Source organism: Schistocerca americana, chromosome 3, assembly GCF_021461395.2.
Source record: "Schistocerca americana isolate TAMUIC-IGC-003095 chromosome 3, iqSchAmer2.1, whole genome shotgun sequence".
Classification (NCBI taxonomy): Eukaryota; Metazoa; Arthropoda; class Insecta; order Orthoptera; family Acrididae; genus Schistocerca; species Schistocerca americana.
Window position 1 is genome coordinate 664,742,823 of NC_060121.1, and position 25,916 is coordinate 664,768,738.

The 25,916-nt window shown below is 41.8% G+C and overlaps 1 protein-coding gene across 1 annotated transcript in view; it reads right to left on the reverse strand.

Moving 5' to 3' along the window:
• LOC124606299 (beta-alanine transporter-like) overlaps window positions 1-25,916 on the reverse strand; it is a 489,380-nt gene that overhangs the window by 161,413 nt on the left and 302,051 nt on the right. Inside the window, exon 5 of the mRNA XM_047138280.1 lies at window positions 21,407-21,533. Within this exon, the coding sequence (XP_046994236.1) occupies window positions 21,407-21,533 (127 nt within the window). The remainder of the gene's footprint in view (window positions 1-21,406; window positions 21,534-25,916) is intronic.

Sequence of the window (25,916 nt, forward strand, 5' to 3'; positions counted from 1 at the left end):
TAAGAAATGTGTGAACATATAAATACAGAAAGCATGCTTAGATAGAATTTTTTTGGTGGAAACAAAGGATGAAATAAGAGGAAAGATATATGAAGTTCTGGGTTGGACTGCAGTACCAAATGTTACACTGAAAGCGAACCCTGTCCTTTCCTATTGGTGTTATCCCACTATGTGTTTGTGTACCCTTGTGTATTGGTTTTCTTCCTGTCTCTGTGTAGTTTCATAGAATTTTTTCTTCTTTTAATATTAAACTACATTCACTATGATGAGGAATACTGTTATCCTCGAATATAATTGGCATTAATAATATGTTATTTACTTTGTAAAAATGTTAGATATTATTAATTCTGTTCTGTTTAATGCTCATGTGTGAAGTTGATGTTTCGAAAGTTACTCTGATCTTTTATGTATGTACTCATGTCATAATTCCTGTAACACTGATGTATATGTTATTTCGATTCTTTTATAAAGCCTGTACTACAAATGTTATCTGTATTGTTATGTTCTTTAATAATGTATTTTGTACCTTTGTAATTGTATTCTTATGTTATAAAATTGTAATTGACACCAGTTCATCATATTATTAACTTGTAAGTTCCATTTCACTGCACACGTTTCTGTTGGTCATATTATATGGACAATATGTGAGAAGTAGGGACTGTTAGTGTTTGCACATGTGTTAATAATTCAGCAAGGGACTGGATAACAGCATTGCTGGTTCTAAGGACAATTCCAAAAACTTTGTGAGTGCACAAGTGGTGGTTATGGACTTGCTATATTATCCGCAAGACTCTTCAATGGTGATTGTGCACCTGCACAGTCACAACAGATGGCTGCTGGCCATCTCTACAAGGACTACAGTGGGACAACACCTTTGATGACTCACCAATACCATCATCTCTACAAGGACTACAGTGGGTCTACACCTTTGATGACTCACCAATACCATTATTTCTACAAGGACTGCAGTGGATCTGCACCTCTGGTGGCCCACGAATACCACAAATCTCTACCAGGACTCCAGTGGGTCTGCTCTGTGATGACCTACCCACCAATATTCTTCAAAACTTCGACTGACTCCGCTGTGGGTTTGCTCTGTTGTGGCCCATTACCTGTCTGCATGTCAAGAGTCAGCACTGTCTTTCCGTTGGAAGGACAACACTACTTCTTCAAGACGGCATGGAAATCCACTAGTTCCGTGTGCATTGTCTTTTACTGCTCAGACTTTGAGAAAAGAAACGGCAGTTTCACTGTGATGAGTGATCAGGACTGTCTTTATGGACTGTGAGAAAATTTGAGCTTTTGACCAACATTGTATCAATAAGTGTGTGCATTTGATTTCTTTGTTATTGTAATTATGAAAATTTTTTTCAAATCTGTATTGGCCACTGCCCAATCCAATTTGTAAAATTTTTTGTGGGGAGCATGGGGGCTATGTAAGTAGGCTGTTTATGTTTTCTTATTGGTAACGCCACGTAGCGCTCTATACGAAAAATCACTGGCTGTGCTGTGTGCAGTCTGTGGCTAGTTTGCATTGTTGTCTGCCATTGTAGTGTTGGGCAGCGGCAGCTGGATGTGAACAGCGCGTAGCGTTGGGCAGTTGGAGGTGAGCCGCCAGCAGTGGTGGATGTGGGGAGAGAGATGGCGGAGTTTTGTAATTTGTGATGAACTGCTATATATATTATGACTTTTGATGATATTAAGGTAAATACATTGTTTGTTCTCTATTAATATCTTTCACTTTGCTAACTATCCCTATCAGTAGTTAGTGCCTTCAGTAGTTTGAATCTTTTATTTAGCTGGCAGTAGTGGCGCTCGCTGTATTGCAGTAGCTTGAGTAGCGAAGATTTTTGTGAGGTAAGTGATTTGTGAAACTTATAGCTTAATGTTAGTCTGGGCCATTCTTTTGTAGGGATTTTTGAAAGTCGAATTGCGTTGCGCTAACAAAATATTGTGTGTCAGTTTAAGGACAGTCGTGTATAAATTGTTCAAAGGGGACGTTTCAGAGCCATTTGAACCATTTGAACGGTTTCCAATGACTTGGATAACCAGTTATAACCATCAACGGCGTTTTCTTACAGATTGCTGTAAATTTTTGACAATGTTCAGTAATAGCACTCCCAATGTTATCATGTGCAACGTATGAATATCAGATCGGACACTCTGACCATCTGTAACGGAATCAGGCTAGGATCATAGTCTCGTAGATGGAAGATCGCTCGTTCCCACCTCAGATACAGACGTGGGTTCAAATTGTGGCTTCAATATTTGCGTCCTGCACGTATATACAGCAAAAAACGAAAGTGAGAAGGCAGTAACCATAACCAAAGACGGTGCGTCTACACACTAATTAAAGGACAACTAAGTAAAGAGAAAGTAAAAATTAAGGCTGAGTGTCTTTCTGTAAGCAATCAAGCCACAATTTCCCTTCTTTCTTACAATAAGCCCTTACGTTCCACGCAACTTACAGTGAATAAAGCAGAATTGTGATTCCTTGCTTTTTCAGATCTCATTCTGTTACACTGATTTGTGAAGGTAAACACCAACGAGCAGATGGCAGTATGCAGGGCACGCTCCTAATAGACCAGTTAATGTTAATATGTAACCGTTTAGTTTTGACAATTGCTTTTGTAAGAGGAAGTCCATTGATGTCTAATAATGTCCCACCTTTCAGGGAACACTTCAGCAGTCACTGACGCAGTCGTCACTAGAACCCGAACTTCGCATATCTGAATGACAGTGCAAGTAAATGCATATATGAGAGGTTAGTACCTATTTAACTAATTTGTACATTTTCTACATTAATTTTATCTTTCCAGCAATGTTTATTGAAATCTAAATATTTCATGAGGACACTCTAAGAACGAGAGAGTAAGACGCGGGCAGATTTCTCTTTTATTGCTCCGTCTGTGTACATAGACTGTTACAGATCATGTTTCTAAATTCTTAAACGGGCGCTGAAGAATGAGGAGAATATAGCTATCACTCAAGATGGTTTCTGATATAGATATAAAAAATACGCCGTTCAGCAGCTTAAAACTAATTAAATAGCGTTCACTAATCACACGGCAAATCTTTAAACCTCGGTATGGACATCGTATCATAAAACTGGGTCCGGTTTGTACTAAGTTACAAAAAAAAAAAAAAAAAGTCGTCTGCCTTAACGACAACATTTCCATGAAGTGTAAAGTTTCATTGTTCAGTTAACTTTTATATTTGTAACAAACGTGCTGTTACTCGCAATTTATTAAGTCTGAGCTGCAAGAATATGGAGAAGCAGGAGAAGAGCTTCGACACTGGATTGATGGAAATTCTACTCTAACAACAGCCGGAATTATAAAGTAGGACTGTTTCAAGTGTGTGAAAGAGAAGTAAATTTTATTTTCGTATTTTCCGAATATTTACAAGTCAGTGCAATCTTCGTATATATAAATGTCGTTTTTATTTAACTAAAATAAACTGGCATTACTTGTTATAGGTGCCCTGCGACAAAAACTATCCAGGTTACACAACAGTTGCTCACAAAAATAATTTTAATAAAAATGTCTCCAAGACCCAAACTAACTTACCAGAAGCTTCTTCTTCAAGCAGAAGTCGAACTGATGGCGATGATAACTTCGAAAAGGTAAGTGCAAAGCATTAGCCTTTGGCAAAATCCCTTTGAATAAATTAGAACAGAATTCCGAACGTTCCTGATGAATCAAGAGTAAAGAGATACTACCTTGGCAATGCTTATGAAGATGTAACCCTCCCCCCCTCCCCGTCGCCACCTCCTCCAGTATTTTCGGCTTTATAAAAATTTGTCAATTATTTAAAACTTTCAAATGTATTAAAAAGTAGTTTGAAAAGCAAATAGAAATTTACGTATCGCCTGTAGTTTCATTTATTTTAGTTTACAATAAAGAAACATATTTATTATGCAATTAATGAACTTGTTTCCCCGCCCCCAAAGAAGTGAGACCCCAAATTACACCCACGATCTTTCCTAATTTTCTATACGGTAATTATTTTCACGTAATAGAAACAAATAAGACACGATACCGCCGACTCAGACTTTCTGTTACCTATAGATAAAACAACCGATTCGTGGTGGAGGTTTATTGCTGAAGTCGTCGTGGGAAAAAGAGCGGGATATGAGCCAGTAATACACCATCTCAAAGTCTACAGAGTTTTGGAAGAAACAAACCATTCAACGATTGCTACGATTTTCGTAATACATTACTTGTTTCGTAGCCTGCCAAAGAAAATGAGGAAAAACTCTTGGCGACAGAGACGCACCAGCGTGCATGATTAACGCTGCTAAAGATTTTCTGGTGTTTTATCCTAAGGCAACTCGTACAGCTTGTTCAGCAAATGCTCTTCACCTGCGTGCAGAGAAAATTCGAGGACAATTTTTGGAAGTTAAATGCCTTAATTTCCTCAGTGAGGAAAGTGTTCCTGAAGGCGCCATCAAGAGCGAAGTTACTTGCGGACATGATTCGGAAGATACGTCTTTACCCCAAAACACATCATCACAAGACAGGGAACATCGACTGAAGTGATCATTTAAAAGATGTGAAAGAGGTACTCGACGTGATGCACAAAACTGAATGACAAGAGTCTTCGAGTAAATTAATAATAATGGAGACCTATTTTAGTGAACTCACTGCCACAGTCATATGTTTGGAAGAAGAACGGATGAGGAGAAATACCAAAGCGTCTTCGTAACAAAGTAGAGAAAACTGAACACAGGAGTTAAGGTTTAATGTTTCTTCGCGATGTGAATAAAGTGCTACAAGAACAACATAAAAAACAACTTAATGCTCGTTCAGTAAATGGCATAGCCTGTGTTTGCTAATATCCTGTAATTTCGTGTGATGATGGATGATCTTCCTCTTCATATAAAAACATTATGTGACAGAAGAAAATCGTTTCTTCCGACAAACTATGAAAAACATTTAACAGGTTATTGCCATAAAAACAACTAATAATGAAATAAATTGATAGAGAGAGTAAAAAACATTAATTTCGTTAATGATTAAGTTTAAGAATAATTTGATTACTTTATTAACATTAATAAACTCTTAAAGTAGTAAAAGAGTTTTGCTATTTGGGGATCAAAATAACTGATGATGTTCGAAGTACAGAGGATATAAAATGTAGATTGGCGATGAAAAGGAAAGTGTTTTTGAAGAAGAGAAATTTGTTAACATCGAGTATAGATTTATGTATCAGGAAGTCGTTTCTGAAAGAATTTGTATGGAGTGTAGCCCTGTATGGAAGTGAAACGTGGACGATAAATAGTTTAGAGAAGAAGAGAATAGAAGCTTTCCAAATGTGGTGCTACCGAAGAGTGCTGAAGATTAGATGGGTAGATCACATAACTAGTGAGGAGGTACTGAATAGAACTGGGAAGAAGAGAAATTTGTGGCACAACTTGACTTGAAGAAGGGATCGGTTGGTAGGACATGTTCTGAGGCATCAAGGGATCACCAGTTTAGTATTGGAGGGCAGCGTGGAGGGTAAAAATCGTAGAGGGAGACCAAGAGATGAATACACTAATCAGATTCAAAAGGATGTAGTTTGAAGTAGGTGCTGGGAGATGAAGATGCTTGCACGGGATAGAGTAGCATGGACAGCTGCATCAAACCAGTCTCTGGACTGAAGACCACAACAACTACATCAACATTAATAAATGTATCGGAGTTAAAGTAATGTTTTATTTTTTATGAGTATTTTAAAGTTTTTAGAGCATATTAACCAGATCTTCAGTGCGTAGTTGCTTGCAGCTATTTGTACTTCATAGTGCATATAAATCAGAGCCATGCTATTGACGATAATGTAAGTAAAAAGTTGAAAAATGCTCATTATTAATGTTATAGGTTTGTGTTCTTTATGTTACATAAATTTGTTCCGCATGCTCTGAATACTGAAAAACTAAATTATTGAACAAGGAACGTCACTGCGTTGGAAACAATTTCATTGTGGCCCATGTTATTATATTATTGTACGTCCGTAGATAAGTTTTCAAATGTTGAAGCGTGTAGCGAAGAACATAACTCGAGCGAACAGGACCCGGTAGTCTAAACGCTTGCAGTGACTGGAGTTTCGTTGGGCTGTGGTAATGCTACGGGATACAGCTGTTGGTGGAGGTGAGAAATTTCTCTAGCAGACAACTTCCCGCCGTGCAACCGCTGTGCTGCGGTGTGGTAGCAGCAATAATCCGGCGCAACGGCCCGACGGACATTGACCCTAAATGCGGACTTTGGTAGTTATACAGAGCTTATACTGGTGTGCTAATCCTCAGCTGCAACTGCAGGAGTACAAGAAAGGACGGACGGACGTAATTCCGTATTTGGATGTGAGTTACATACACGTGTTCAGACATTTTTGCTAGTATTTTGTCCAGCTAGAGTCGGAGAGACACTTACTCGTTTCTCTAGCTCCAATATTATTTCATATTTGCACCAACTTTTTCCTTTCTTCAGGCCGCTTCACACTTTTCTACTGCTGCTGCCTTCGAATCCCTCTACATTTAACACTTTCCTTCTGTAATAATCTCTTTCAGCTGCTTTCCATTCTCTCATTTTGTCTGTTTCTACGTTTCAGCTAACTTCTCGGACATTATTGTTGATCTATTATTCCAGAAATACGTGATGGTCCGTTTTGTCATTCGTCTTGTCAAATGTCCGAAACGTATGCTCTTTTGCTAAGTGTTTCTTTTATTTTTTCCGTATTATCATAGACTTCATCACTTCTTCTTCGTTTCAAGCCGTTTTTGTATCTTTTTTCCACCTAAGGCTTATAGCATGAGCCACCTCTGCAACATTTATACGAAATAATTCAGTGCTTGGCGTTCACTTCCATAGAGGCATGGTTTAATTACCTTGCCGTAATGCATTATATTTGCGTTTTTCGTGAGAGAGGACAGGTCACTCTCGCACTATTTTTCATATTCAAGGCTACAGTTTAACGTTGATTTTATGCCCAAAACATCATTTTGGTCATTTAACATTAAATCTTGCAGTGGATATTTGGGTCTTGGAAGCCACGTGTAGCTGTTGGAGAAAGAAACATATACCGGGGACTAAGCTGGTCCCCAGAATTGCTCGTACTGGCGTGTAGACTATGCCATAGAGACGAAAAAACTTCCTATCGGGATCGATCTGTTAGGTGCCTCTAACAACGGTAGGTACAGGGATGCAAGAGATATTTAGGTCTCCCAGCCAAGGCATTTCGACAGTGTACTAAACGCCCGTTGTAAACAGGCATGGCAGATATAAAAATTCGTGAGTTTCCATGCTCACCGTGTAACAGACGCTATCGACGGATCTGTTAGGTGGTGTCGTCCCTCTATTTTTTGAGAAGCCTCAGGCCTTCGAAAAAACTTTAGAATGGAACGCAACTTTATGGTGGCTCTGAGTTTAGCCGACTGCATTACGGCTGCTTGACTGTAGTGGGATAAGAATGTCCGTACTCAACAACCGCATCATAAACCGTAGGCAACAGTATTTCGCCGTTTGTTGGCCCGCCAGCACTGGGTAAGCCAGACGGCTGTACGGAACAATCTGCACGACAATGACCACTATCTACAACACTTACAACACATGGAGGCTTTATCACCCACAGATTTTTCTACGTGGCGACGGTGCCATCACCATTTAATTTGTATTATAGCTCTGCACTTTACGATTAAGTGCTTGGCAGAGGGTACATCGAACAACATTCAAGCTATTTCTCTATCATTTCAGTTTCCAACAGTGCGGGAAAAACGAGCACGTATATCTTTTAGTGCGACGTCCGATTTCTCTTATTTCATTATGATGATCTTGTCTCCATATGTATGTTGGCTCCAACAATATATTTTCGCAATCGGAGGAGAAAGTTAGTGACAGAAATTTCACGAGGAGGCCCTGCCGCAACTAAAAACGACATGGTTTTAATAATCGGCACTCCAACTAATATATCACGTCCGTGATACACCCTCGCACATTTCGTGATAACACAAAGCAAGCTGCCCTTGTTTGATCTTTTCCGATGTCTTCCGTTAGTCCCATCCGACGCTATTGTATGTTCAAAAAATGTTCAAATGTGTGTTAAATCTTATCGGACTTAACTTCTAAGGTCATCAGTCCCTCAGCTTACACACTACTTAACCTAAATCATCCTAAGGACAAACACACACACCCATACCCGAGGGAGGACTCGAACCTCCACCGGGACCAGCCGCACAGTCCATGACTGCAGCGCCCCAGACCGCTCAGCTAATCCCGCGCGGCCGCGAATTCTACACGGCACATCAATATTTCACGAGAGGTCGGACAAGCGTTGTGTAAGCAGTCTCTTTAGCAGGCCTGTTGCACTTTCTAAGTGTTATGCCAATAAATCGTAGTCTTTGCTTTGCTTTCTGAAAACGTTGTGTACGTGATGGTTAAAATTTAAGATGTTCGTAATTACAGTCCATAAGTATTTATTTGAATTTACAGCCTCGTCTGATCTATCGTGTAACAGAAATTTTTCGGATTCCCTTTTGTACTCTTGTGGATGACATCACACTTTTCATTATTTCAATTACCACTTTTCCCACCCTACGGATGTCTTATACAAATCATTTTACAATTAGCTTTGATCATCTGATGACTTTTCAAGGCAGTTAGTGACAGCATCATCTGCAAACAGTCTAAGAGAACGGCTCAGATTGTCTCCTATGCCGTTTATGAAGATCAGATGTAGAGCAGATAGGCTATTACACTTCCTTGGGGAACGCCAGCCGTATATTACTCCTGTTTCACTCGACCATTTTTCGTAACTAGGAACTGTGACCTTCTTGACAGGAACTCACGAATCCAATCGCACAACTGAGGCGTTACTCCACAAGCACGCCGTTTGATTAGAGTCGCTTGTGAGGAACAGTATCGGAAGCATTCTGTAAATCTAAAAATATAGTATCAATTTTACATTCCCTGTCGATAGAAGTTATTAGATTGTGATAATTAAAAGTTAGTTGTACACTCCTGGAAATTGAAATAAGAACACCGTGAATTCATTGTCCCAGGAAGGGGAAACTTTATTGATACATTCCTGGGGTCAGATACATCACATGATCACACTGACAGAACCACAGGCACATAGACACAGGCAACAGAGCATGCACAATGTCGGCACTAGTACAGTGTATATCCACCTTTCGCAGCAATGCAGGCTGCTATTCTCCCATGGAGACGATCGTAGAGATGCTGGATGTCGTCCTGTGGAACGGCTTGCCACGCCATTTCCACCTGGCGCCTCAGTTGGACCAGCGTTCGTGCTGGACGTGCAGACCGCGTGAGACGACGCTTCATCCAGTCCCAAACATGCTCAACGGGGGACAGATCCGGAGATCTTGCTGGCCAGGGTAGTTGACTTACACCTTCTAGAGCACGTTGGGTGGCACGGGATACATGCGGACGTGCATTGTCCTGTTGGAAGAGCAAGTTCCCTTGCCGGTCTAGGAACGGTAGAACGATGGGTTCGATGACGGTTTGGATGTACCGTGCACTATTCAGTGTCCCCTCGACGATCACCAGTGGTGTACGGCCAGTGTAGGAGATCGCTCCCCACACCATGATGCCGGGTGTTGGCCCTGTGTGCCTCGGTCGTATGCAGTCCTGATTGTGGCGCTCACCTGCACCGCGCCAAACACTCATACGACCATCATTGGCACCAAGGCAGAAGCGACTCTCATCGCTGAAGACGACACGTCTCCATTCGTCCCTCCATTCACGCCTGTCGCGACACCACTGGAGGCGGGCTGCACGATGTTGGGGCGTGAGCGGAAGACGGCCTAACGGTGTGCGGGACCGTAGCCCAGCTTCATGGAGACGGTTGCGAATGGTCCTCGCCGATACCCCAGGAGCAACAGTGTCCCTAATTTGCTGGGAAGTGGCGGTGCGGTCCCCTACGGCACTGCGTAGGATCCTACGGTCTTGGCGTGCATCCGTGCGTCGCTGCAGTCCGGTCCCAGGTCGACGGGCACGTGCACCTTCCGCCGACCACTGGCGACAACATCGATGTACTGTGGAGACCTCACGCCCCACGTGTTGAGCAATTCGGCGGTACGTCCACCCGGCCTCCCGCATGCCCACTATACGCCCTCGCTCAAAGTCCGTCAACTGCACATACGGTTCACGTCCACGCTGTCGCGGCATGCTACCAGTGTTAAAGACTGCGATGGAGCCCCGTATGCCACGGCAAACTGGCTGACACTGACGGCGGCGGTGCACAAATGCTGCGCAGCTAGCTCCATTCGACGGCCAACACCGCGGTTCCTGGTGTGTCCGCTGTGCCGTGCGTGTGATCATTGCTTGTACAGCCCTCTCGCAGTGTCCGGAGCAAGTATGGTGGGTCTGACACACCGGTGTCAATGTGTTCTTTTTTCCATTTCCAGGAGTGTATTTCACAAGAACGAAATTTTCTGAATCTGTCTATTTGTCAATAAATAGCTTTCTTCGAGGTAACTCATATTTTTTTTTGTTGATAAGCCCCGTCTTCGTCGTTGTACAGACCACAGTGATACACATATATATCTCATGGACCCTATTCATGGATGTGGCTATCTTTACCGGAGCGATATCGTCAGGCTTCACAACACCCACTGCAGACTACAGAGAACATCGTATGATGGAAAGAGACATCAGCTCCGCTTCAGTTTCGTTGTGTGGTCTGGCACTATTGGCGACCACCTCGAGGGACCAGTTATCCATTCACAATGCCTCACAGCCGAGTCTTATCTGGGCTTCTGACTGTCAAACGTGCCTCCTCTGTTGGAAGATAGGCAACTAAACTTCCTCATTTCCAGGTCACTTACGCATTTTCTTGGGAAGGTATCTCGACGTCATCTACCCCGGCCGATAGATGAGATCAGGTGATCCAGTCGTCGGACTCCAACCCTTTAGATACCTGTTGCGGGGGCATCTAAAAGAGGTGGCTAAGCTTGCAGTCACTGGAACAACGTTTTCATATTTCCTTTAATGCCACTGGGCCAGATGATGGCACATTGGAACCTGTCCGCCAGTCGCCACTGCGTTGTGTTGAGACGGGTTAGGGGCCTCTGGTGACCACTTCAAATACCTTTCTGACCGTGGTGTCATCACAGAATATCGTGCACTGCGTTGTACTCTGATGACTTAATAAGCATAGCACAAACACATTTCCGGTAATGTGACCATTTGACCTTACTTGCCCAGTATCAGATAAGGGATAGTATCCAGCAGTCTGCCCCACATTGTGCATGCAAAGGAAATACACGAACTTGTTTATATAGTAGTCACTCTGATAGTGTTGGACCATAAACGAGGTTCCTCATAAAGATTTATTTACGATTATGAATGCCAAATTCCGAAACAAAATCTGGGAAATAACAAAAGCAAGAGTCTCTATCGGCAACAAGGAATAAGAAAAAACTATACTGAAATGCACAAATGGAGCCAATGGAGAGGTATAGATGGTAATCTAGTTAACAATTCTAAAGTAATTATGATTAAAATGATCACATAATAAGCTTCCGGTCTGAGTTTGCATAATATTTTTATACTGAGTTAATAATATCTGTGTCTTTGTTTACGTTGTGTTTCATTGCGCCTCACTATGTTTTGTCGGGCATCGGAATATATCCTGTGAAATCCACAGGCAATAATCAATGGATTTATGTTCAGTAACTGTTGAAATTTATTTAAAACTATTGAGGCTTTTCTGTGTGGTAATAGTAATGTTTGATCAACCTGGATGTTACGTTTTTGAAGGCCAATTCAAGAGAAGGTTTTTTATCCCAGTGTTCGAGACCTTCTCACCTTCAGTTGAGTTTCTTATCTGAGCTATACCAGCCAAGGTGCTAGCGACACAGACACGCCGGCAAGTCGACCACCAATATTCGTAATCGGAGTGTTAACCAGCTTCGATTATAATACTGAGCAGGAATTATAGAAGAATGAGCTCATAGCTTTTGATATCATTCTAAGGCTCAACATAACTAAGCATTTTGCAAACCCCGCATATATGCAAATAGATTTAAACATAGCATGCATTACGAAGATTTTCATTCAAATTGCGAGGAATTCAGAACATTTGTTGTTAGTCAAGAATTTTTGAAACGAACATGTATCTTATTGTAGTCAATTTTAATGTAAATATTAAACAGTTTGGTTTATATGTTTCTCCCATTCGTAATTTTGTGAACCTAAGAGTCACTGAACGGGAATATAAGCAGACATAGTATTAATGCCTTCAAGATATCTGATCCCATTGGGGGCATTGTTCTTATGGAAAGGGAAATGCCATGCGTACAGTGCGCTAAAGATAATATGCGTAGTAATTTTTGTCCGGAGATCACCTTGTGTTCGATAGTCAGAAGTTTCCATTAATTTTTTCGTGCATTTTGCGGAAAATATAGAAGCAATTATTCTGGTTCGGGCATGACGTTGAAAACAGTAGATATTTCTCGTTTGCTCGAATTAGTGATTAAAGAAATTAATTTGGAAGTCATTTCTAGCAATGAAGTGAAATGGAAAGAAGCCAAGGATTTCTGGTCAGATGAATAGGGTAACATCAACAGCAGCAGAAAATGGTATAACGGGATTAGGATTCGTTATGAATAGTAAGATAGGGCAGAGAGTGTGTTACTATGAACAGTTCATTGACAGGGATTTTTTCTTATCAGAATCGACAACAAAGCGACACCGAAATCGATGATTCAAGCATACGTACCTACGTCGCAATCTGTAGATTAAGAAATAGAAAAAGTATATGGGGATATTGAACTGGTAATACAGTACTTAAAGGGAGCTGAAAATAGAATAATCATGGAGGTCTGCAATTCAGTTGTAGAGGAAGGATTAGAAGAAAAGTTTATAGGAGGATAAGGACTTGGGACAAGGAATGAGAAAGGAGAAAGACTAATTGAGTTCAGTAATAAATTTCAGTTAGCAATAGCAAATATTCTGTTCAAGAATCACAATAGCAAGTGGTATACTCGGAAAAAACCGGAGACACGGGAAGATTTCGGTTATATTACATCACGGTCAGACAGAGATTCCGAAATCAAATACTAGATTGTAAGGTGTATCCAACAGTAGATATAGATTCAGATCACATTGCAGCAGTGATGAAGAGTAGGCTGAAGTTCAAGAGATTAGACAAAAAGAATCATTACGAAAAGAAGTGAGATACAGAAGTACAAAGGAATGATGAGAGACACTTTAAGTATTTTTAAGTCTATTGATACAGCAATAGGGTATAGCTCAGTAGCCAGCAAGAGGAATGGACGCCTCTGAAAAGGGCAATCACAGAAGATGGAAAGAAAAACATACGTACAAAAGAGGTAACTGCGAAGAAACCATGGGTAACGCAAGAAACATTACAGTTGATCGATGGAAGAAGAAGGTGCAAAAATATTCAGGGAAATTCCGGAATACAGAAATATTAGTCTCTGAGGAATGAAATAACTAGGAAATGCAGTGAAGCTAAGTGGAAATGGTTGCATAAGAAATGTGAAGAAATCGAGAAAGAAATGATTGTCGGAAGGACAGACTCAGCATACACAAAGACAAAACAAAACCCTCGGTGAAATTAAATGCAAGGGCGGTAACATCAAGAGCATAACGGGAATTCCACAGTTAAATGCAGAGGAGAGAGCGGATAGGTGGAAAGAGTACATCGAAGACCCCTATAAGTGGGAACATTCGTCTGATGTGATAGAAGAAGAAACAGGAGCTCATTTGTAAGAGATAGCGGAACCAGTTTTAGAATCAGAATTTAAAACAGCTTTAGAGGACTTAAGATAGAATAAGACAGAAGGGATGGATAACAATCCACTAGAATTTCTAAAATCGTTGGGGGAAGTAGCAACAAAATGAGTATTCATGTCGATGTGTAGAATTTATCAGTCTTGCGACATACCATCTGCAATTCGCAAAAATATCATCCACATAATTATGAACACTGCTAGAGAATACAAGTTGTAGAATTATCGCACAATCAGCTTAAGAGCTCATGCATCCAAGTTGCTTAGAAAAATAATATACAGCACAATGGAAAGGAAAATTGAGGATGTGTTAGATGACGATCAGATTGGCTTGAGGAAGGGTAAAGGCATAAGGGAAGCAATTCTGGTGTAAATCTGAATGGCCAGACGCAAGTTTGAACCGTCGTTCACCCGAATGTGAGTCTATTGTGCTAATCACTGTGCCAAGTTTCTGGGTCGAAGTGCTGCGGATTCTGAGGCCGACGTTGTCTCGACATTGGGTTACACCGAAAGCTACGGTGTACTGGAGGCAGCCACGCACGACATGGAACAACAGCCTAATTAGAGATCAACCTACATTGTGCTATTCAGACTCTAGCTTAATACGCCCGCGCGGGAACGTTGCAGCTTCACCAAACAAGACACTCCATCACTATTTCACGAATCAAATTGTTACCACACTTAAGTTAAAATCTTTACTTTGGCACTGTAAATTACGATGTAAAGGCTTTCTTAATAATAAACGTAAACGTGGTCCGTAGTATGATGTAATGCGATGTTTATTTCTTCATGCGATTGGCTAATTTCGACTAAGCTTCTTGTCAACCACCTGTAAAGCGAACATGGAGAAACACTAAATTGTCTGCATACATTGCCATGTATAAATAACTCTTTCTTTATCCAGTTACATTGGTATTTAATTACCGAATCCAATGTCTAGTACGATGTGGTATTCTGTAATTAAATAACAAAGTAGTTGGATAAAAAAAGTGTTATTTATACATGGAGATGTATGCAGACAGTAGTTTTACAGGTGTTTGACAGTGATGCTTAATCGAAATCAGCTAACTGCACGATTAAATAAACATTTCATTACAGCCTACTACAGACCATGTATACGTTTATTAAGCATCTCGAGGACGTGGATCCCCACAAACAAAAAATTTAAGACTTTTTTAGTAGCTACACGACTGTGTTCTTTCTCCTCACTTAAATTTTGATAGTCCGAGTTTTCAATACTTCGAAGTGCTATCGACCCCGTTCAACGCGAACGTCAAAATTCTACTGAACAATGCCCTTGAGTGCTTACGTAGTATCCAACTGCGGCTACAAGATACAGTTGTAGCTGTTACCGCTAGTAAGATGAAGTAGCGGTTGCAGTGGGCTGGCGGCATAAACTGAACTAAAAGTAAGGATAATGTGTGCTGGTTTAGCTTGCAAAGTAAGAGATATTATCAGTTGGTGAAACGTCAGAACCCATTACGATGTACTAAAATTGGGAAGGTGTCGTCTGGATGGGACTTTCTTATCTCTGCTGCAGCTCATGCAATCACACATCATACTGATATTACTTGAGCAATACAGGGTATATGTAGGTATTTCGTAAGACTTAACCTAAGATACTTGTTTAGACTGAGGTTGTGAAACACAACTAGCTATTTATTCCCATGAAGTGTTGGGTGTTACTGACAAGGGATCACAGATCGATTCCGTATTTCTGGATTTCCGGAAGGCTTTTGACACAGTACCACACAAGCGGATTGTAGCGAAATTGCTTGATTATCGAATATCGTCTCAGTTATGACACTGGATTTGTGAATTCCTCTCAGAGAGGTCACAGTTCGTAGTAATTTACGGAAAGTCATCGAGAGAAGTGATTTCTGGCGATCCCTAAGGTAATGTTGTAAGACCTTTGCTGTTCCTTACCTATATCAACGATTTGGGAGACAATCTGATAAGTCGTCTTAGGCTGTTTGCGGTTGACGCTGTCGTTTATCGACTGATAAAGTCACCAGAAGTTCAAAACTAATTGCAAAACGATTTACAAAAGATATCTCAATGGTGCGAAAATTGGCAGTTTACCCTAAATAACAAAAAGTGTGAGGTCATCCACATGAGTGCTAAAAGGAATTCGTTAAACATCGGTTACACGATAGATCAGTCCAATTCAAAGGCCGTAAATGCCACTAAATACCTAGGAATTACAATTACGAACAACTTAAATTGGAGGGAACACACAGGAAATGCTGTTGGTACGGCTAAGCAAAGATTGCTTTTTATTGGCAGGACACTTAGAAAATATAACAGAACTACTAAGGAGACTACCTATACTACGCTTGTCCCTCCTCTCTTAGAATACTGCTGCGCGGTGTGAGATCCTTACCAGATAGGACTGACGGAGTATGTAAGCTCCCCCTCACTTATCGACCTTAATGACAGTGAAAAATTAAACCACGTGCACCTAATGGAAATTTGGGAAAAGCAATCGTCACCGAAGTTGATTTTTCGGTAAAGAGGGAGGAAAGTGTTACATCTAAATGAAAGGAAAAATGCAAATGAAATTGGTGGAAATTAATTTTGAGAAAAGGGCAAAATTAATAAAGAAAGTAAATGTGCGGTCGTTGCGTTAACAATTAATTGGCGTTAATTAGATATTTGAGAATTAGGGGAAAATTACGCTCGCCAGTCCTATGGACAACTACTATAATATATGAAAATGAAAGATTAATGCACATATAATTAGCACTAAAAGCGTGGCAACTGAAGGTTGACACCTGTTGTGTGAAAACTGAATGTTTGTCAGAAGTAATAAATTTCGCTGCACTCTGACTTTATATAGCAAAAGAATGAATAAAACTGGAAAATTGAAAGATAATTTAGTGACTGAAATTAATTGTGAACTTTGTTTCTGAAGCTCTACAAAATTCAATAAAATAAGGTTAGTCTTGGGCTACCTCCAGAATCATTTCAAAAGCTACTTGAATCTACGCAATTTAGAAATAAGAGATTTAACTTAGAACTTGAATTAAATGATTCTGAACAATTAACAATAGTAAGATTTAGTACGTACCAACCTGAGCTGCAGTCACAGGTAAGCTAAAATATGGTATCAAAACTCGCACTCTTGTGCTTGTGTAATCTAAATATTGTAGCCAGCTATGAATACTTTAACTGAAGTTTGAAATTAAAGCAGTGAAATGGGATGATATTACTTTAATGCTGGCGTTTGAATTTCAACGACACTCGGGTTCTTTCCAGAAAATGAAGGGGCCCTGCTTGGTAATGCAATTGGGACAATGAGCAACAAGGTTCATGCTACGTTGCTGTAATTTTGGGAGGGAAACTGAACAATTCGAAAAGCTGACGTCTGCCATACAGTTCTAAAACCTTACGTGCTTCCAGTCTTCCTTGTTGGTTGATTGAATGTTTCAAGTCGTCGATCGAGGAGGTGGCGACAATCACTCATTGTCGGCTGTCATTGTTGCAGAAGCTGGATGTTGGCACGCCTTCTTCTCGACACAGTCATCAGGCGAAACGGGCTCTTGTTGTGCGCCAGCTAATGCTTCCCGTCCGCGACACCGTGTCAGAAACTATCATGGCAAGTCGAGCGCAATTTCATGCTGCCAAACCCCGAAAGCGCGGCAACTCGTGGGAGCGTCACACGACACACCTACTCCACCGCCCTACTGCAGCCAGACCCCCTCTGCCCGCGCTCCATGCGGCAGACTTAACACTACCAAAGAGCCTAAACACTTTGGTTCTCCACACAACCTATCGATGTAATCGTTCGATAGCATAGTTTTCCCTAGGTCAGACCCAGCGTAAAAATACGAATAATATTTACAAAACAAACCAATTATACATCGACATTTATATATATATATATATATATATATATATATATATATATATATATATATATATACACTCCTGGAAATGGAAAAAAGAACACATTGACACCGGTGTGTGAGACCCACCATACTTGCTCCGGAAACTGCGAGAGGGATGTACAAGCAATGATCACTCGCACGGCACAGCGGACACACCAGGAACCGCGGTGTTGGCCGTCGAATGGCGCTAGCTGCGCAGCATTTGTGCACCGCCGCCGTCAGTGTCAGCCAGTTTGCCGTGGCATACGGAGCTCCATCGCAGTCTTTAACACTGGTAGCATGCCGCGACAGCGTGGACGTGAACCGTATGTGCAGTTGACGGACTTTGAGCAAGGGCGTACAGTGGGCATGCGGGAGGCCGGGTGGACGTACCGCCGGATTGCTCAACACGTGGGGCGTGAGGTCTCCACAGTACATCGATGTTGTCGCCAGTGGTCGGCGGAAGGTGCACGTGCCCGTCGACCTGGGACCGGACCGCAGCAACGCACGGATGCACACCAAGACCGTAGGATCCTACACAGTGCCGTAGGGGACCGCACCGCCACTTCCCAGCAAATTAGGGACACTGTTGCTCCTGAGGTATCGGCGAGGACCATTCGCAACCGTCTCCATGAAGCTGGGCTACGGTCCCGCACACCGTTAGGCCGTCTTCCGCTCACGCCCCAACATCGTGCAGCCCGCCTCCAGTGGTGTCGCGACAGGCGTGATGGAGGGACGAATGGAGACGTATCGTCTTCAGCGAAGAGAGTCGCTTCTGCCTTGGTGCCAATGATGGTGGTATGCGTGTTTGGCGCCGTGCAGGTGAGCGCCACAATCAGGACTGCATACGACCGAGGCACACAGGGCCAACACCCGGCATCATGGTGTGGGGAGCGATCTCCTACACTGGCCGTACACCACTGGTGATCGTCGAGGGGACACTGAATAGTGCACGGTACATCCAAACCGTCATCGAACCCATCGTTCTACCATTCCTAGACCGGCAAGGGAACTTGCTGTTCCAACAGGACAATGCACGTCCGCATGTATCCCGTGCCACCCAACGTGCTCTAGAAGGTGTAACAACTACCCTGGCCAGCAAGATCTCCGGATCTGTCCCCCATTGAGCATGTTTGGGACTGGGTGAAGCGTCGTCTCACGCGGTCTGCACGTCCAGCACGAACGCTGGTCCAACTGAGGCGCCAGGTGGAAATGGCATGGCAAGCCGTTCCACAGGACTACATCCAGCATCTCTACGATCGTCTCCATGGGAGAATAGCAGCCTGCATTGCTGCGAAAGGTGGATATACACTGTACTAGTGCCGACATTGTGCATGCTCTGTTGCCTGTGTCTATGTGCCTGTGGTTCTGTCAGTGTGATCATGTGATGTTTCTGACCCCAGGAATGTGTCAATAAAGTTTCCCCTTCCAGGGACAATGAATTCACGGTGTTCTTATTTCAATTTCCAGGAGTGTATATATATATATATATATATATATATATATATATATATATATATATATATATAAAATTACAATATATAAAGACACAGAAATGTCATATCTTCAGGTAACAAAATAAGGAAAAAAATTTATAGTACAATAGATGGAAATAGGAGGATATGCGTTCTCGGCGTTACAAGTACTAGAAAAAGTTCAAAGAAGAGCAGAACGTTTTGTATTGTCGCGAAATATGAGAGAGAGTGTCACTGAAATGATACAGAATTTGGGCTGAACATCATTAAAAGATTAGTGTTTTTCGCTGCGCCGGATCCTTCTCACGAAATTCCAGTCACTAACTTTCTCCTCCGAATGCGAAAATATTTCGTTGCCACCGACCTACATAGGGAGAAACTATCACCACGATAAAACAAGGGAAATCAGAGGTCGTACAGATAGATATTGTTTTTCGTTCTTTCCGTGCGCTATACGAGATTGGAATAATACAGAATTGTGAAAGTGGTTCGATGAAGCCTCTGCCAGGCACTTAAACGTGATTTTCAGAGTATCCATGTAGATGTATAGGGGTTTCATCATTGATACCGTTGCTAAAGATCGATTCTAGAAGCTCATTTTCAGAGTCTGCGACATTGTGGATGTTCCAGAGGCTCCTGAAAATTACACAACAGTGGGGGAATCCCTGACTAATGGTCAAGGATGGCGGCCGGGCTATGTCGTGGAATCGCGGACAAAAAGTTAATTTAGGAAAGTAAAACGCGGTGAGAATTATTATTTGAATGAAGGAAGATTAGTGTTTAACGTCCTGTCGACGGCGAAGTTATTATAGACGGGGCACAAGCTTAGATTAAGAAAGGATGGGGAAGGAAATCGATTGTGGCGCTTCAAAGGAACCATTCGGCATTAACCTTAAGCGATTCAGGGAAATGACGGAAAATCTGAATCAGGATGGCCTGACGTGGATTTTAACCGTCATCCTCCCAAATGAGACTCCAATTTGCTAGCCACTGCGGCATCTCATTAGGTATTTTCTTTAATTTGAGTCATGATAGTCAATGAAGAAATCGTGGCAGCCAGCATCAAACCAATCAGAAGACTGATGACCCAGAAAAAGTGACTGAATAATCATAATAAATAACTTTGTGAAGAATCGTGAGTTATGATTAGTTTGAAAGTGGTGGAGGGATATGTGTTTGATAACCATTAGTAGCTCAAAGAATATTAATTAGTTTACACGCGACCACCTTTAAATCCTATTTAACGGAGAAAGATTTGAACAATTTTGGTGAAATAAATAAGTAATTCGTGTATTGATAAATTGTACTACATGAAAGAAATTGACTTATTTCGTTAAGGAGGATGAGTGGTGTTGGCATGAGACATGAAGGCTGCTAAACTTGGCACAAGTGAAACAATAAACTGTGTTTAAACTGAATGACATCCTTTATTGTAGAAGAACCGTTAAATGTAGTTCCCCGTATGGATAGGACGCACTGTGCAGGGTCATTTGGGTACACGGCTCAAAGCAGTAGCCCCCTGCATATTTGGTGAAACGAGCCGGTTTTGCTCGTACAGTTGCCATAAACTTGAGTAATATTTATTATTAAAAACAACGGATGTAAGAGTCAGTTTTAATGTGTTATCACGCAGAGGGATCGTAATTTTCTGATTTATAGAAGCGTAATAATATTGTACACATTAGGCAGCAACGTTGAGCAACAAAGAATATACTCGAACAGTGGCAGTGTTTACGTGCAAAGCATTTCGCCGAGTTTGGACGTTCAAAAGAAATAAGAGTTGCAGAATTTTGAGGTCGTGCAGCTTCTCACCTTTACTGCTACACAACATTAGCCACAACATCGGCATGGGCAGGAACATGATACTGCATTTCTGTTAGTACACTCAATGAAAATATGTATGGCATGTTAGGCACTTGAACTCATCTGTAGCTGAAGAGGTTAAAGTTCTGTTTTGCATTCGGTAGTAGAAATTTGAGACGAACATCAAAACAAAATAAAAAATAATTCACGTGCAATAAGACTGACAATATTGGAATGAAGAGGCCTAACACTTATATGTTTTGTAAATTTTGGACAAAAGAAGTAAAACATCCTTTGCAATGAAGGAAATGTTTATGTATCATTCATTGCGAGGGATACACAGTAAAATAATTCATGGTTTTCCTTCTAGTTAGAATTTGACTGTGTAAGATTTTGGCTCCTGGCACCATAAGAGCAATTGACCAACATATGAGTGACGATTATCAGTTGTTGGCTGCCATTTCTGTGCTTATTGTTCTGTATGCGTGAGACGAGAGACCCACCTTGAGCTGCACCATGTAGTTGGCCGGCAGCGACTTGCCGTTGACGCGTGCGATCTTCTTCAGGATGGTCTCCGCCTCCTCGAAGCGACCTCTCGCCAGCAGCCAGCGCGGGGACTCGGGAAGCACCCTGCAGGGCTACCAACCATCACACAACACACAACCTCCAACACCGCACTGCGGTTGTAACACATGCACTATCACTTGAGTTAACTATAAAAGTATTTCTAAAATTTATTTCTATTCTAAGGCGTCATAAGAGCAACTTGTTAATCCTGTGAATGTAACATCCTTAATACACTGAACACCCAAAACGTTAAGAACGCTGCCTACCGCCATGATGGATGCCGCATCATCGCGTTGCGGGCACATGACGCGTAACTAAAGAACGTGGGGTTCGGAGGCTTGTCTGTTCCGTCAAGAAAAATAGACGGTGAACGGTGGCACCTCTGCCGAAAGAGCACAATACTTGTGCCCTCACAAGTGTTTCGGAGCCTACCGTTCATCGTACACTGTAGAACATGGACCTCCACAGCGGACCACCCCTACGTGTATACGTCATCCATTACGATTGCAGTGAGCACGGAACTATCGGCATTCGACTGTCGATCAATAGCAACATGTCGACACTTCGAGTGAATCATATTTTTGTACACTACTTCGATGGCCGTCTCCACAAACGTCGTCATCTAGGTGACCGGCGGCTCGAAAGATTCCAGGGACGCAGGCTGGTGGGAACAGTATTATGCTATGGGAGACAGTTTCCTGCCATTTCATGGGACCTGTGGTAGTAGTCGGAGGCACACTGACGCTTGATGTCTTCCCCGACGGCGATGTCATTTTTCAGTAGTACAATTGCCCGTGTCTTGGAGACAGAACCGTGCAACAGTGGTTTGAGGATCATTACAGTGAACTCACACGTTGGTGTTTCACCGACCAAATTCGAATGATGTAAATCGTACCAATCTTATCTGGGTTGCTATCGGGCGTCATGAACTACGTACGCATGTCAGCGGCCCGTTATTTAAGCGAATTACATGACCTGTGCGAAGACATGTAATCCATGTACCTCCATAAACCTACCAACAAACTGTCGGATCTGTGATACGCAGAATCAGTGATGTATTTCATTACAAGGACAACAAACAAGCTATTAAGCAGGTGGTCATAAAGTTTTATGTTCATCAGTATATTTCCTGTTAGCCCACAAAAATTTATCTTACAAAGCAAACAATTAACTACCATCAGGCATCAGTCATTAATATCACACGTCTTCTATGTGAGCAGAACTGCCCATCTTATAGTTAATTTCAATGGGACGATACCCAGACTGCTGTAACGGCCATAATAATAACATTCATTTTTTAATATAACAGATGAAGAGTCCAACGCGGCATTCAGAAAGGAACAGGTATTGACCAGTTCTAGATTTCTGATACGAATGTTAGGTGTGACATCAAATCATAAAACTATCAATTAAATCACACTATGTAGGACAATACACAAATGATATGCTGATTATATGTACGCAACTTTCAGGCTCTCTCTGTATGAAACATGAGATATTTCTCTCGTCTCGAATCCAACTGCAGGAAAATTTATGTTTTCTTTACACCGACGGGTACCACTGAACTATGCTCTCCAAAGTTTCCTTAGAAATTCACCTATCTCTAGGTGTGGTATCATTTTGCTAGAGCTCTTAAGGCAATATACGATTAACATTACTTTTTGGTGTTAAATATATATTCACTATTTGGTTCAAGCTTGGACGCGTTTGTGTTTTAATATGTGGGAAGGATATGTGGTTCTGCAAATACAATTATTCTTGTTTCATTACTCACTACATGTCTCGAAAAAATACCTCGATCATCAGTGGGTTTTATTTATCATTTCTTGAACAATATGCAAAGAAAAGAATTGCCATTTTCAGAAAGCCATCGTGGAAGGCAAAGCACTATGCAATGGAAACCTGTTGTCAGATTTAAAGGAATTATCAGAAAACCTAGACACACACAGACAAACAGACAAACAAACAAACAAATTAACATACAGTGATACCCCTACAGTAAAAGTCCCGCCTAGAACAAGATGGTGGAACAAGCGAACACCTTATAAGCTGTGGAACAGTGTATGTGAGGAAGCTCCACTCATGCACCCTGTAGTAGCATGAAAATGCGAGATCCGCAAAAAGCGAGTAAAAATACTTAGTCTGCTCTACTCCCCACCGATCATTTCATAAAGCCTGATCACAGTCAGTACAGACTTCAACACATTTAGCGAAAAGTAGTGTTGTAAACTAAAAGATACTAGTGAAAGAATGAAATAGGGAATCTTTGCCTACAAAGCAGCTTAATATAACGACAGTAGTATTATAGGAAGGGAACAAAACGAGGATATTATGTCACGTCAAAAAATAAAAAATAAAAAATTGATTTGTGAGAAATTATGCCACAAAACTATGATAAAGGCTTATTAGTGGCAGATGATGTGCTGAAAGGCACAAATTGTAGCTCTGCTGCAAATACCAGATAGAACTGTCAGTCACAGTACGTAGTAACACGATATTATTCTTCATGTTAATATGTCTGTCAATACTTAATGTAATGTAAATACTATACTCTCAAGAAGCTGCTAAATATCTTATTGCACAAATTTTTCATATAGTGTTCTACAGATAGTAAATAAAACCCACTGAAGATAGAGAAACTTCTCCGAAACATATGTGGGTAGTAAAACAAGAAAATTACAATTAAACATTTACAGTATCAAAATAACATTTTGTAATTACGCCTGAAGATATAAATTGTTGTAAAAATACAATGAGGGTTGTCTCCTCCCTACAATATGCTTATTTTAATAAGAAGATATAGCTTCATAAGACATAATACCGACAGCTCAAGTATTTGCATCCTTCTAAGTGAGAAAGATTTCTACGATAATGTAGTCAAAAGGAAAATTACTTCTACAACAAAAATGCAGTTGATTGTAAGGGGTTCTCTGGCATAGAGGGCAACACTACACGGGATCATAACATGGATCTAGAGTCGTGTGATCATTAAAGATTGTGTGGGTTTATTCGGTCCTCCGGCCAAAACGGCATTTGTTTCAGTTGGTGGCAGTGTACTTAACTCATACACAACTAGACATTGCTTTTACGGACAAAGACATGTAGCCCAAAGAATGTGACTTGTTTTTTGAAATCTTCTTCTACTGCAAGTACGAAGAGCCAAAGTACCTCTCAAATAAGGAGCAAGTTTCAGGTTGCTCCTGAAAAACTGCTTCGAACTGGCTACCATGGAGTATCATGAGAAACATTTCTAGGAAAGGAGTGAAATTCTTTGAGAAAATAGTCAAAACCAATAGATATTCTTTTCCTCGTCACAAGAGAAACATAGCTTCAAGTTATTACTCCATTAATCACGACATAAATATAACGTTATTTGTTGTAAATGGTTTGTGTTAACGTATTTATCACTGTTAATCTACCTGAGACTGTTTAATGAAATAGTGAGCCAGTAAATACAGGTCAACACTTATATATATACACTCCTGCAAATTGAAATAAGAACACCGTGAATTCATTGTCCCAGGAAGGGGAAACTTTATTGACACATTCCTGGGGTCAGATACATCACATGATCACACTGACAGAACCACAGGGACATAGACACAGGCAACAGAGCATGCACAATGTCGGCACTAGTACAGTGTATATCCACCTTTCGCAGCAATGCAGGCTGCTATTCTCCCATGGACACGATCGTAGAGATGCTGGATGTAGTCCTGTGGAACGGCTTGCCATGCCATTTCCACCTGGCGCCTCAGTTGGACCAGCGTTCGTGCTGGACGTGCAGACCGCGTGAGACGACGCTTCATCCAGTCCCAAACATGCTCAATGGGGGACAGATCCGGAGATCTTGCTGGCCAGGTAGTTGACTTACACCTTCTAGAGCACGTTGGGTGGCACGGGATACATGCGGACGTGCATTGTCCTGTTGGAACAGCAAGTTCCCTTGCCGGTCTAGGAATGGTAGAACGATGGGTTCGATGACGGTTTGGATGTACCGTGTACTATTCAGTGTCCCCTCGACGATCACCAGTGGTTTACGGCCAGTGTAGGAGATCGCTCCCCGCACCATGATGTCGGGTGTTGGCCCTGTGTGCCTCGGTCGTATGCAGTCCTGATTGTGGCGCTCACCTGCACGGCGCCAAACACGCATACCACCATCATTGGCACCAAGGCAGAAGCGACTCTCATCGCTGAAGACGACACGTCTCCATTCGTCCCTCCATTCACGCCTGTCGCGACACCACTGGAGGCGGGCTGCACGATGTTGGGGCGTGATAGGAAGACGACTTAACGGTGTGCGGGACCGTAGCCCAGCTTCATGGAGACGGTTGCGAATGGTCCTCGCCGATACCCCAGGAGCAACAGTGTCCCTAATATGCTGGGAAGTGGCGGTGCGGTCCCCTACGGCACTGCGTAGGATCCTACGGTCTTGGCGTGCATCTG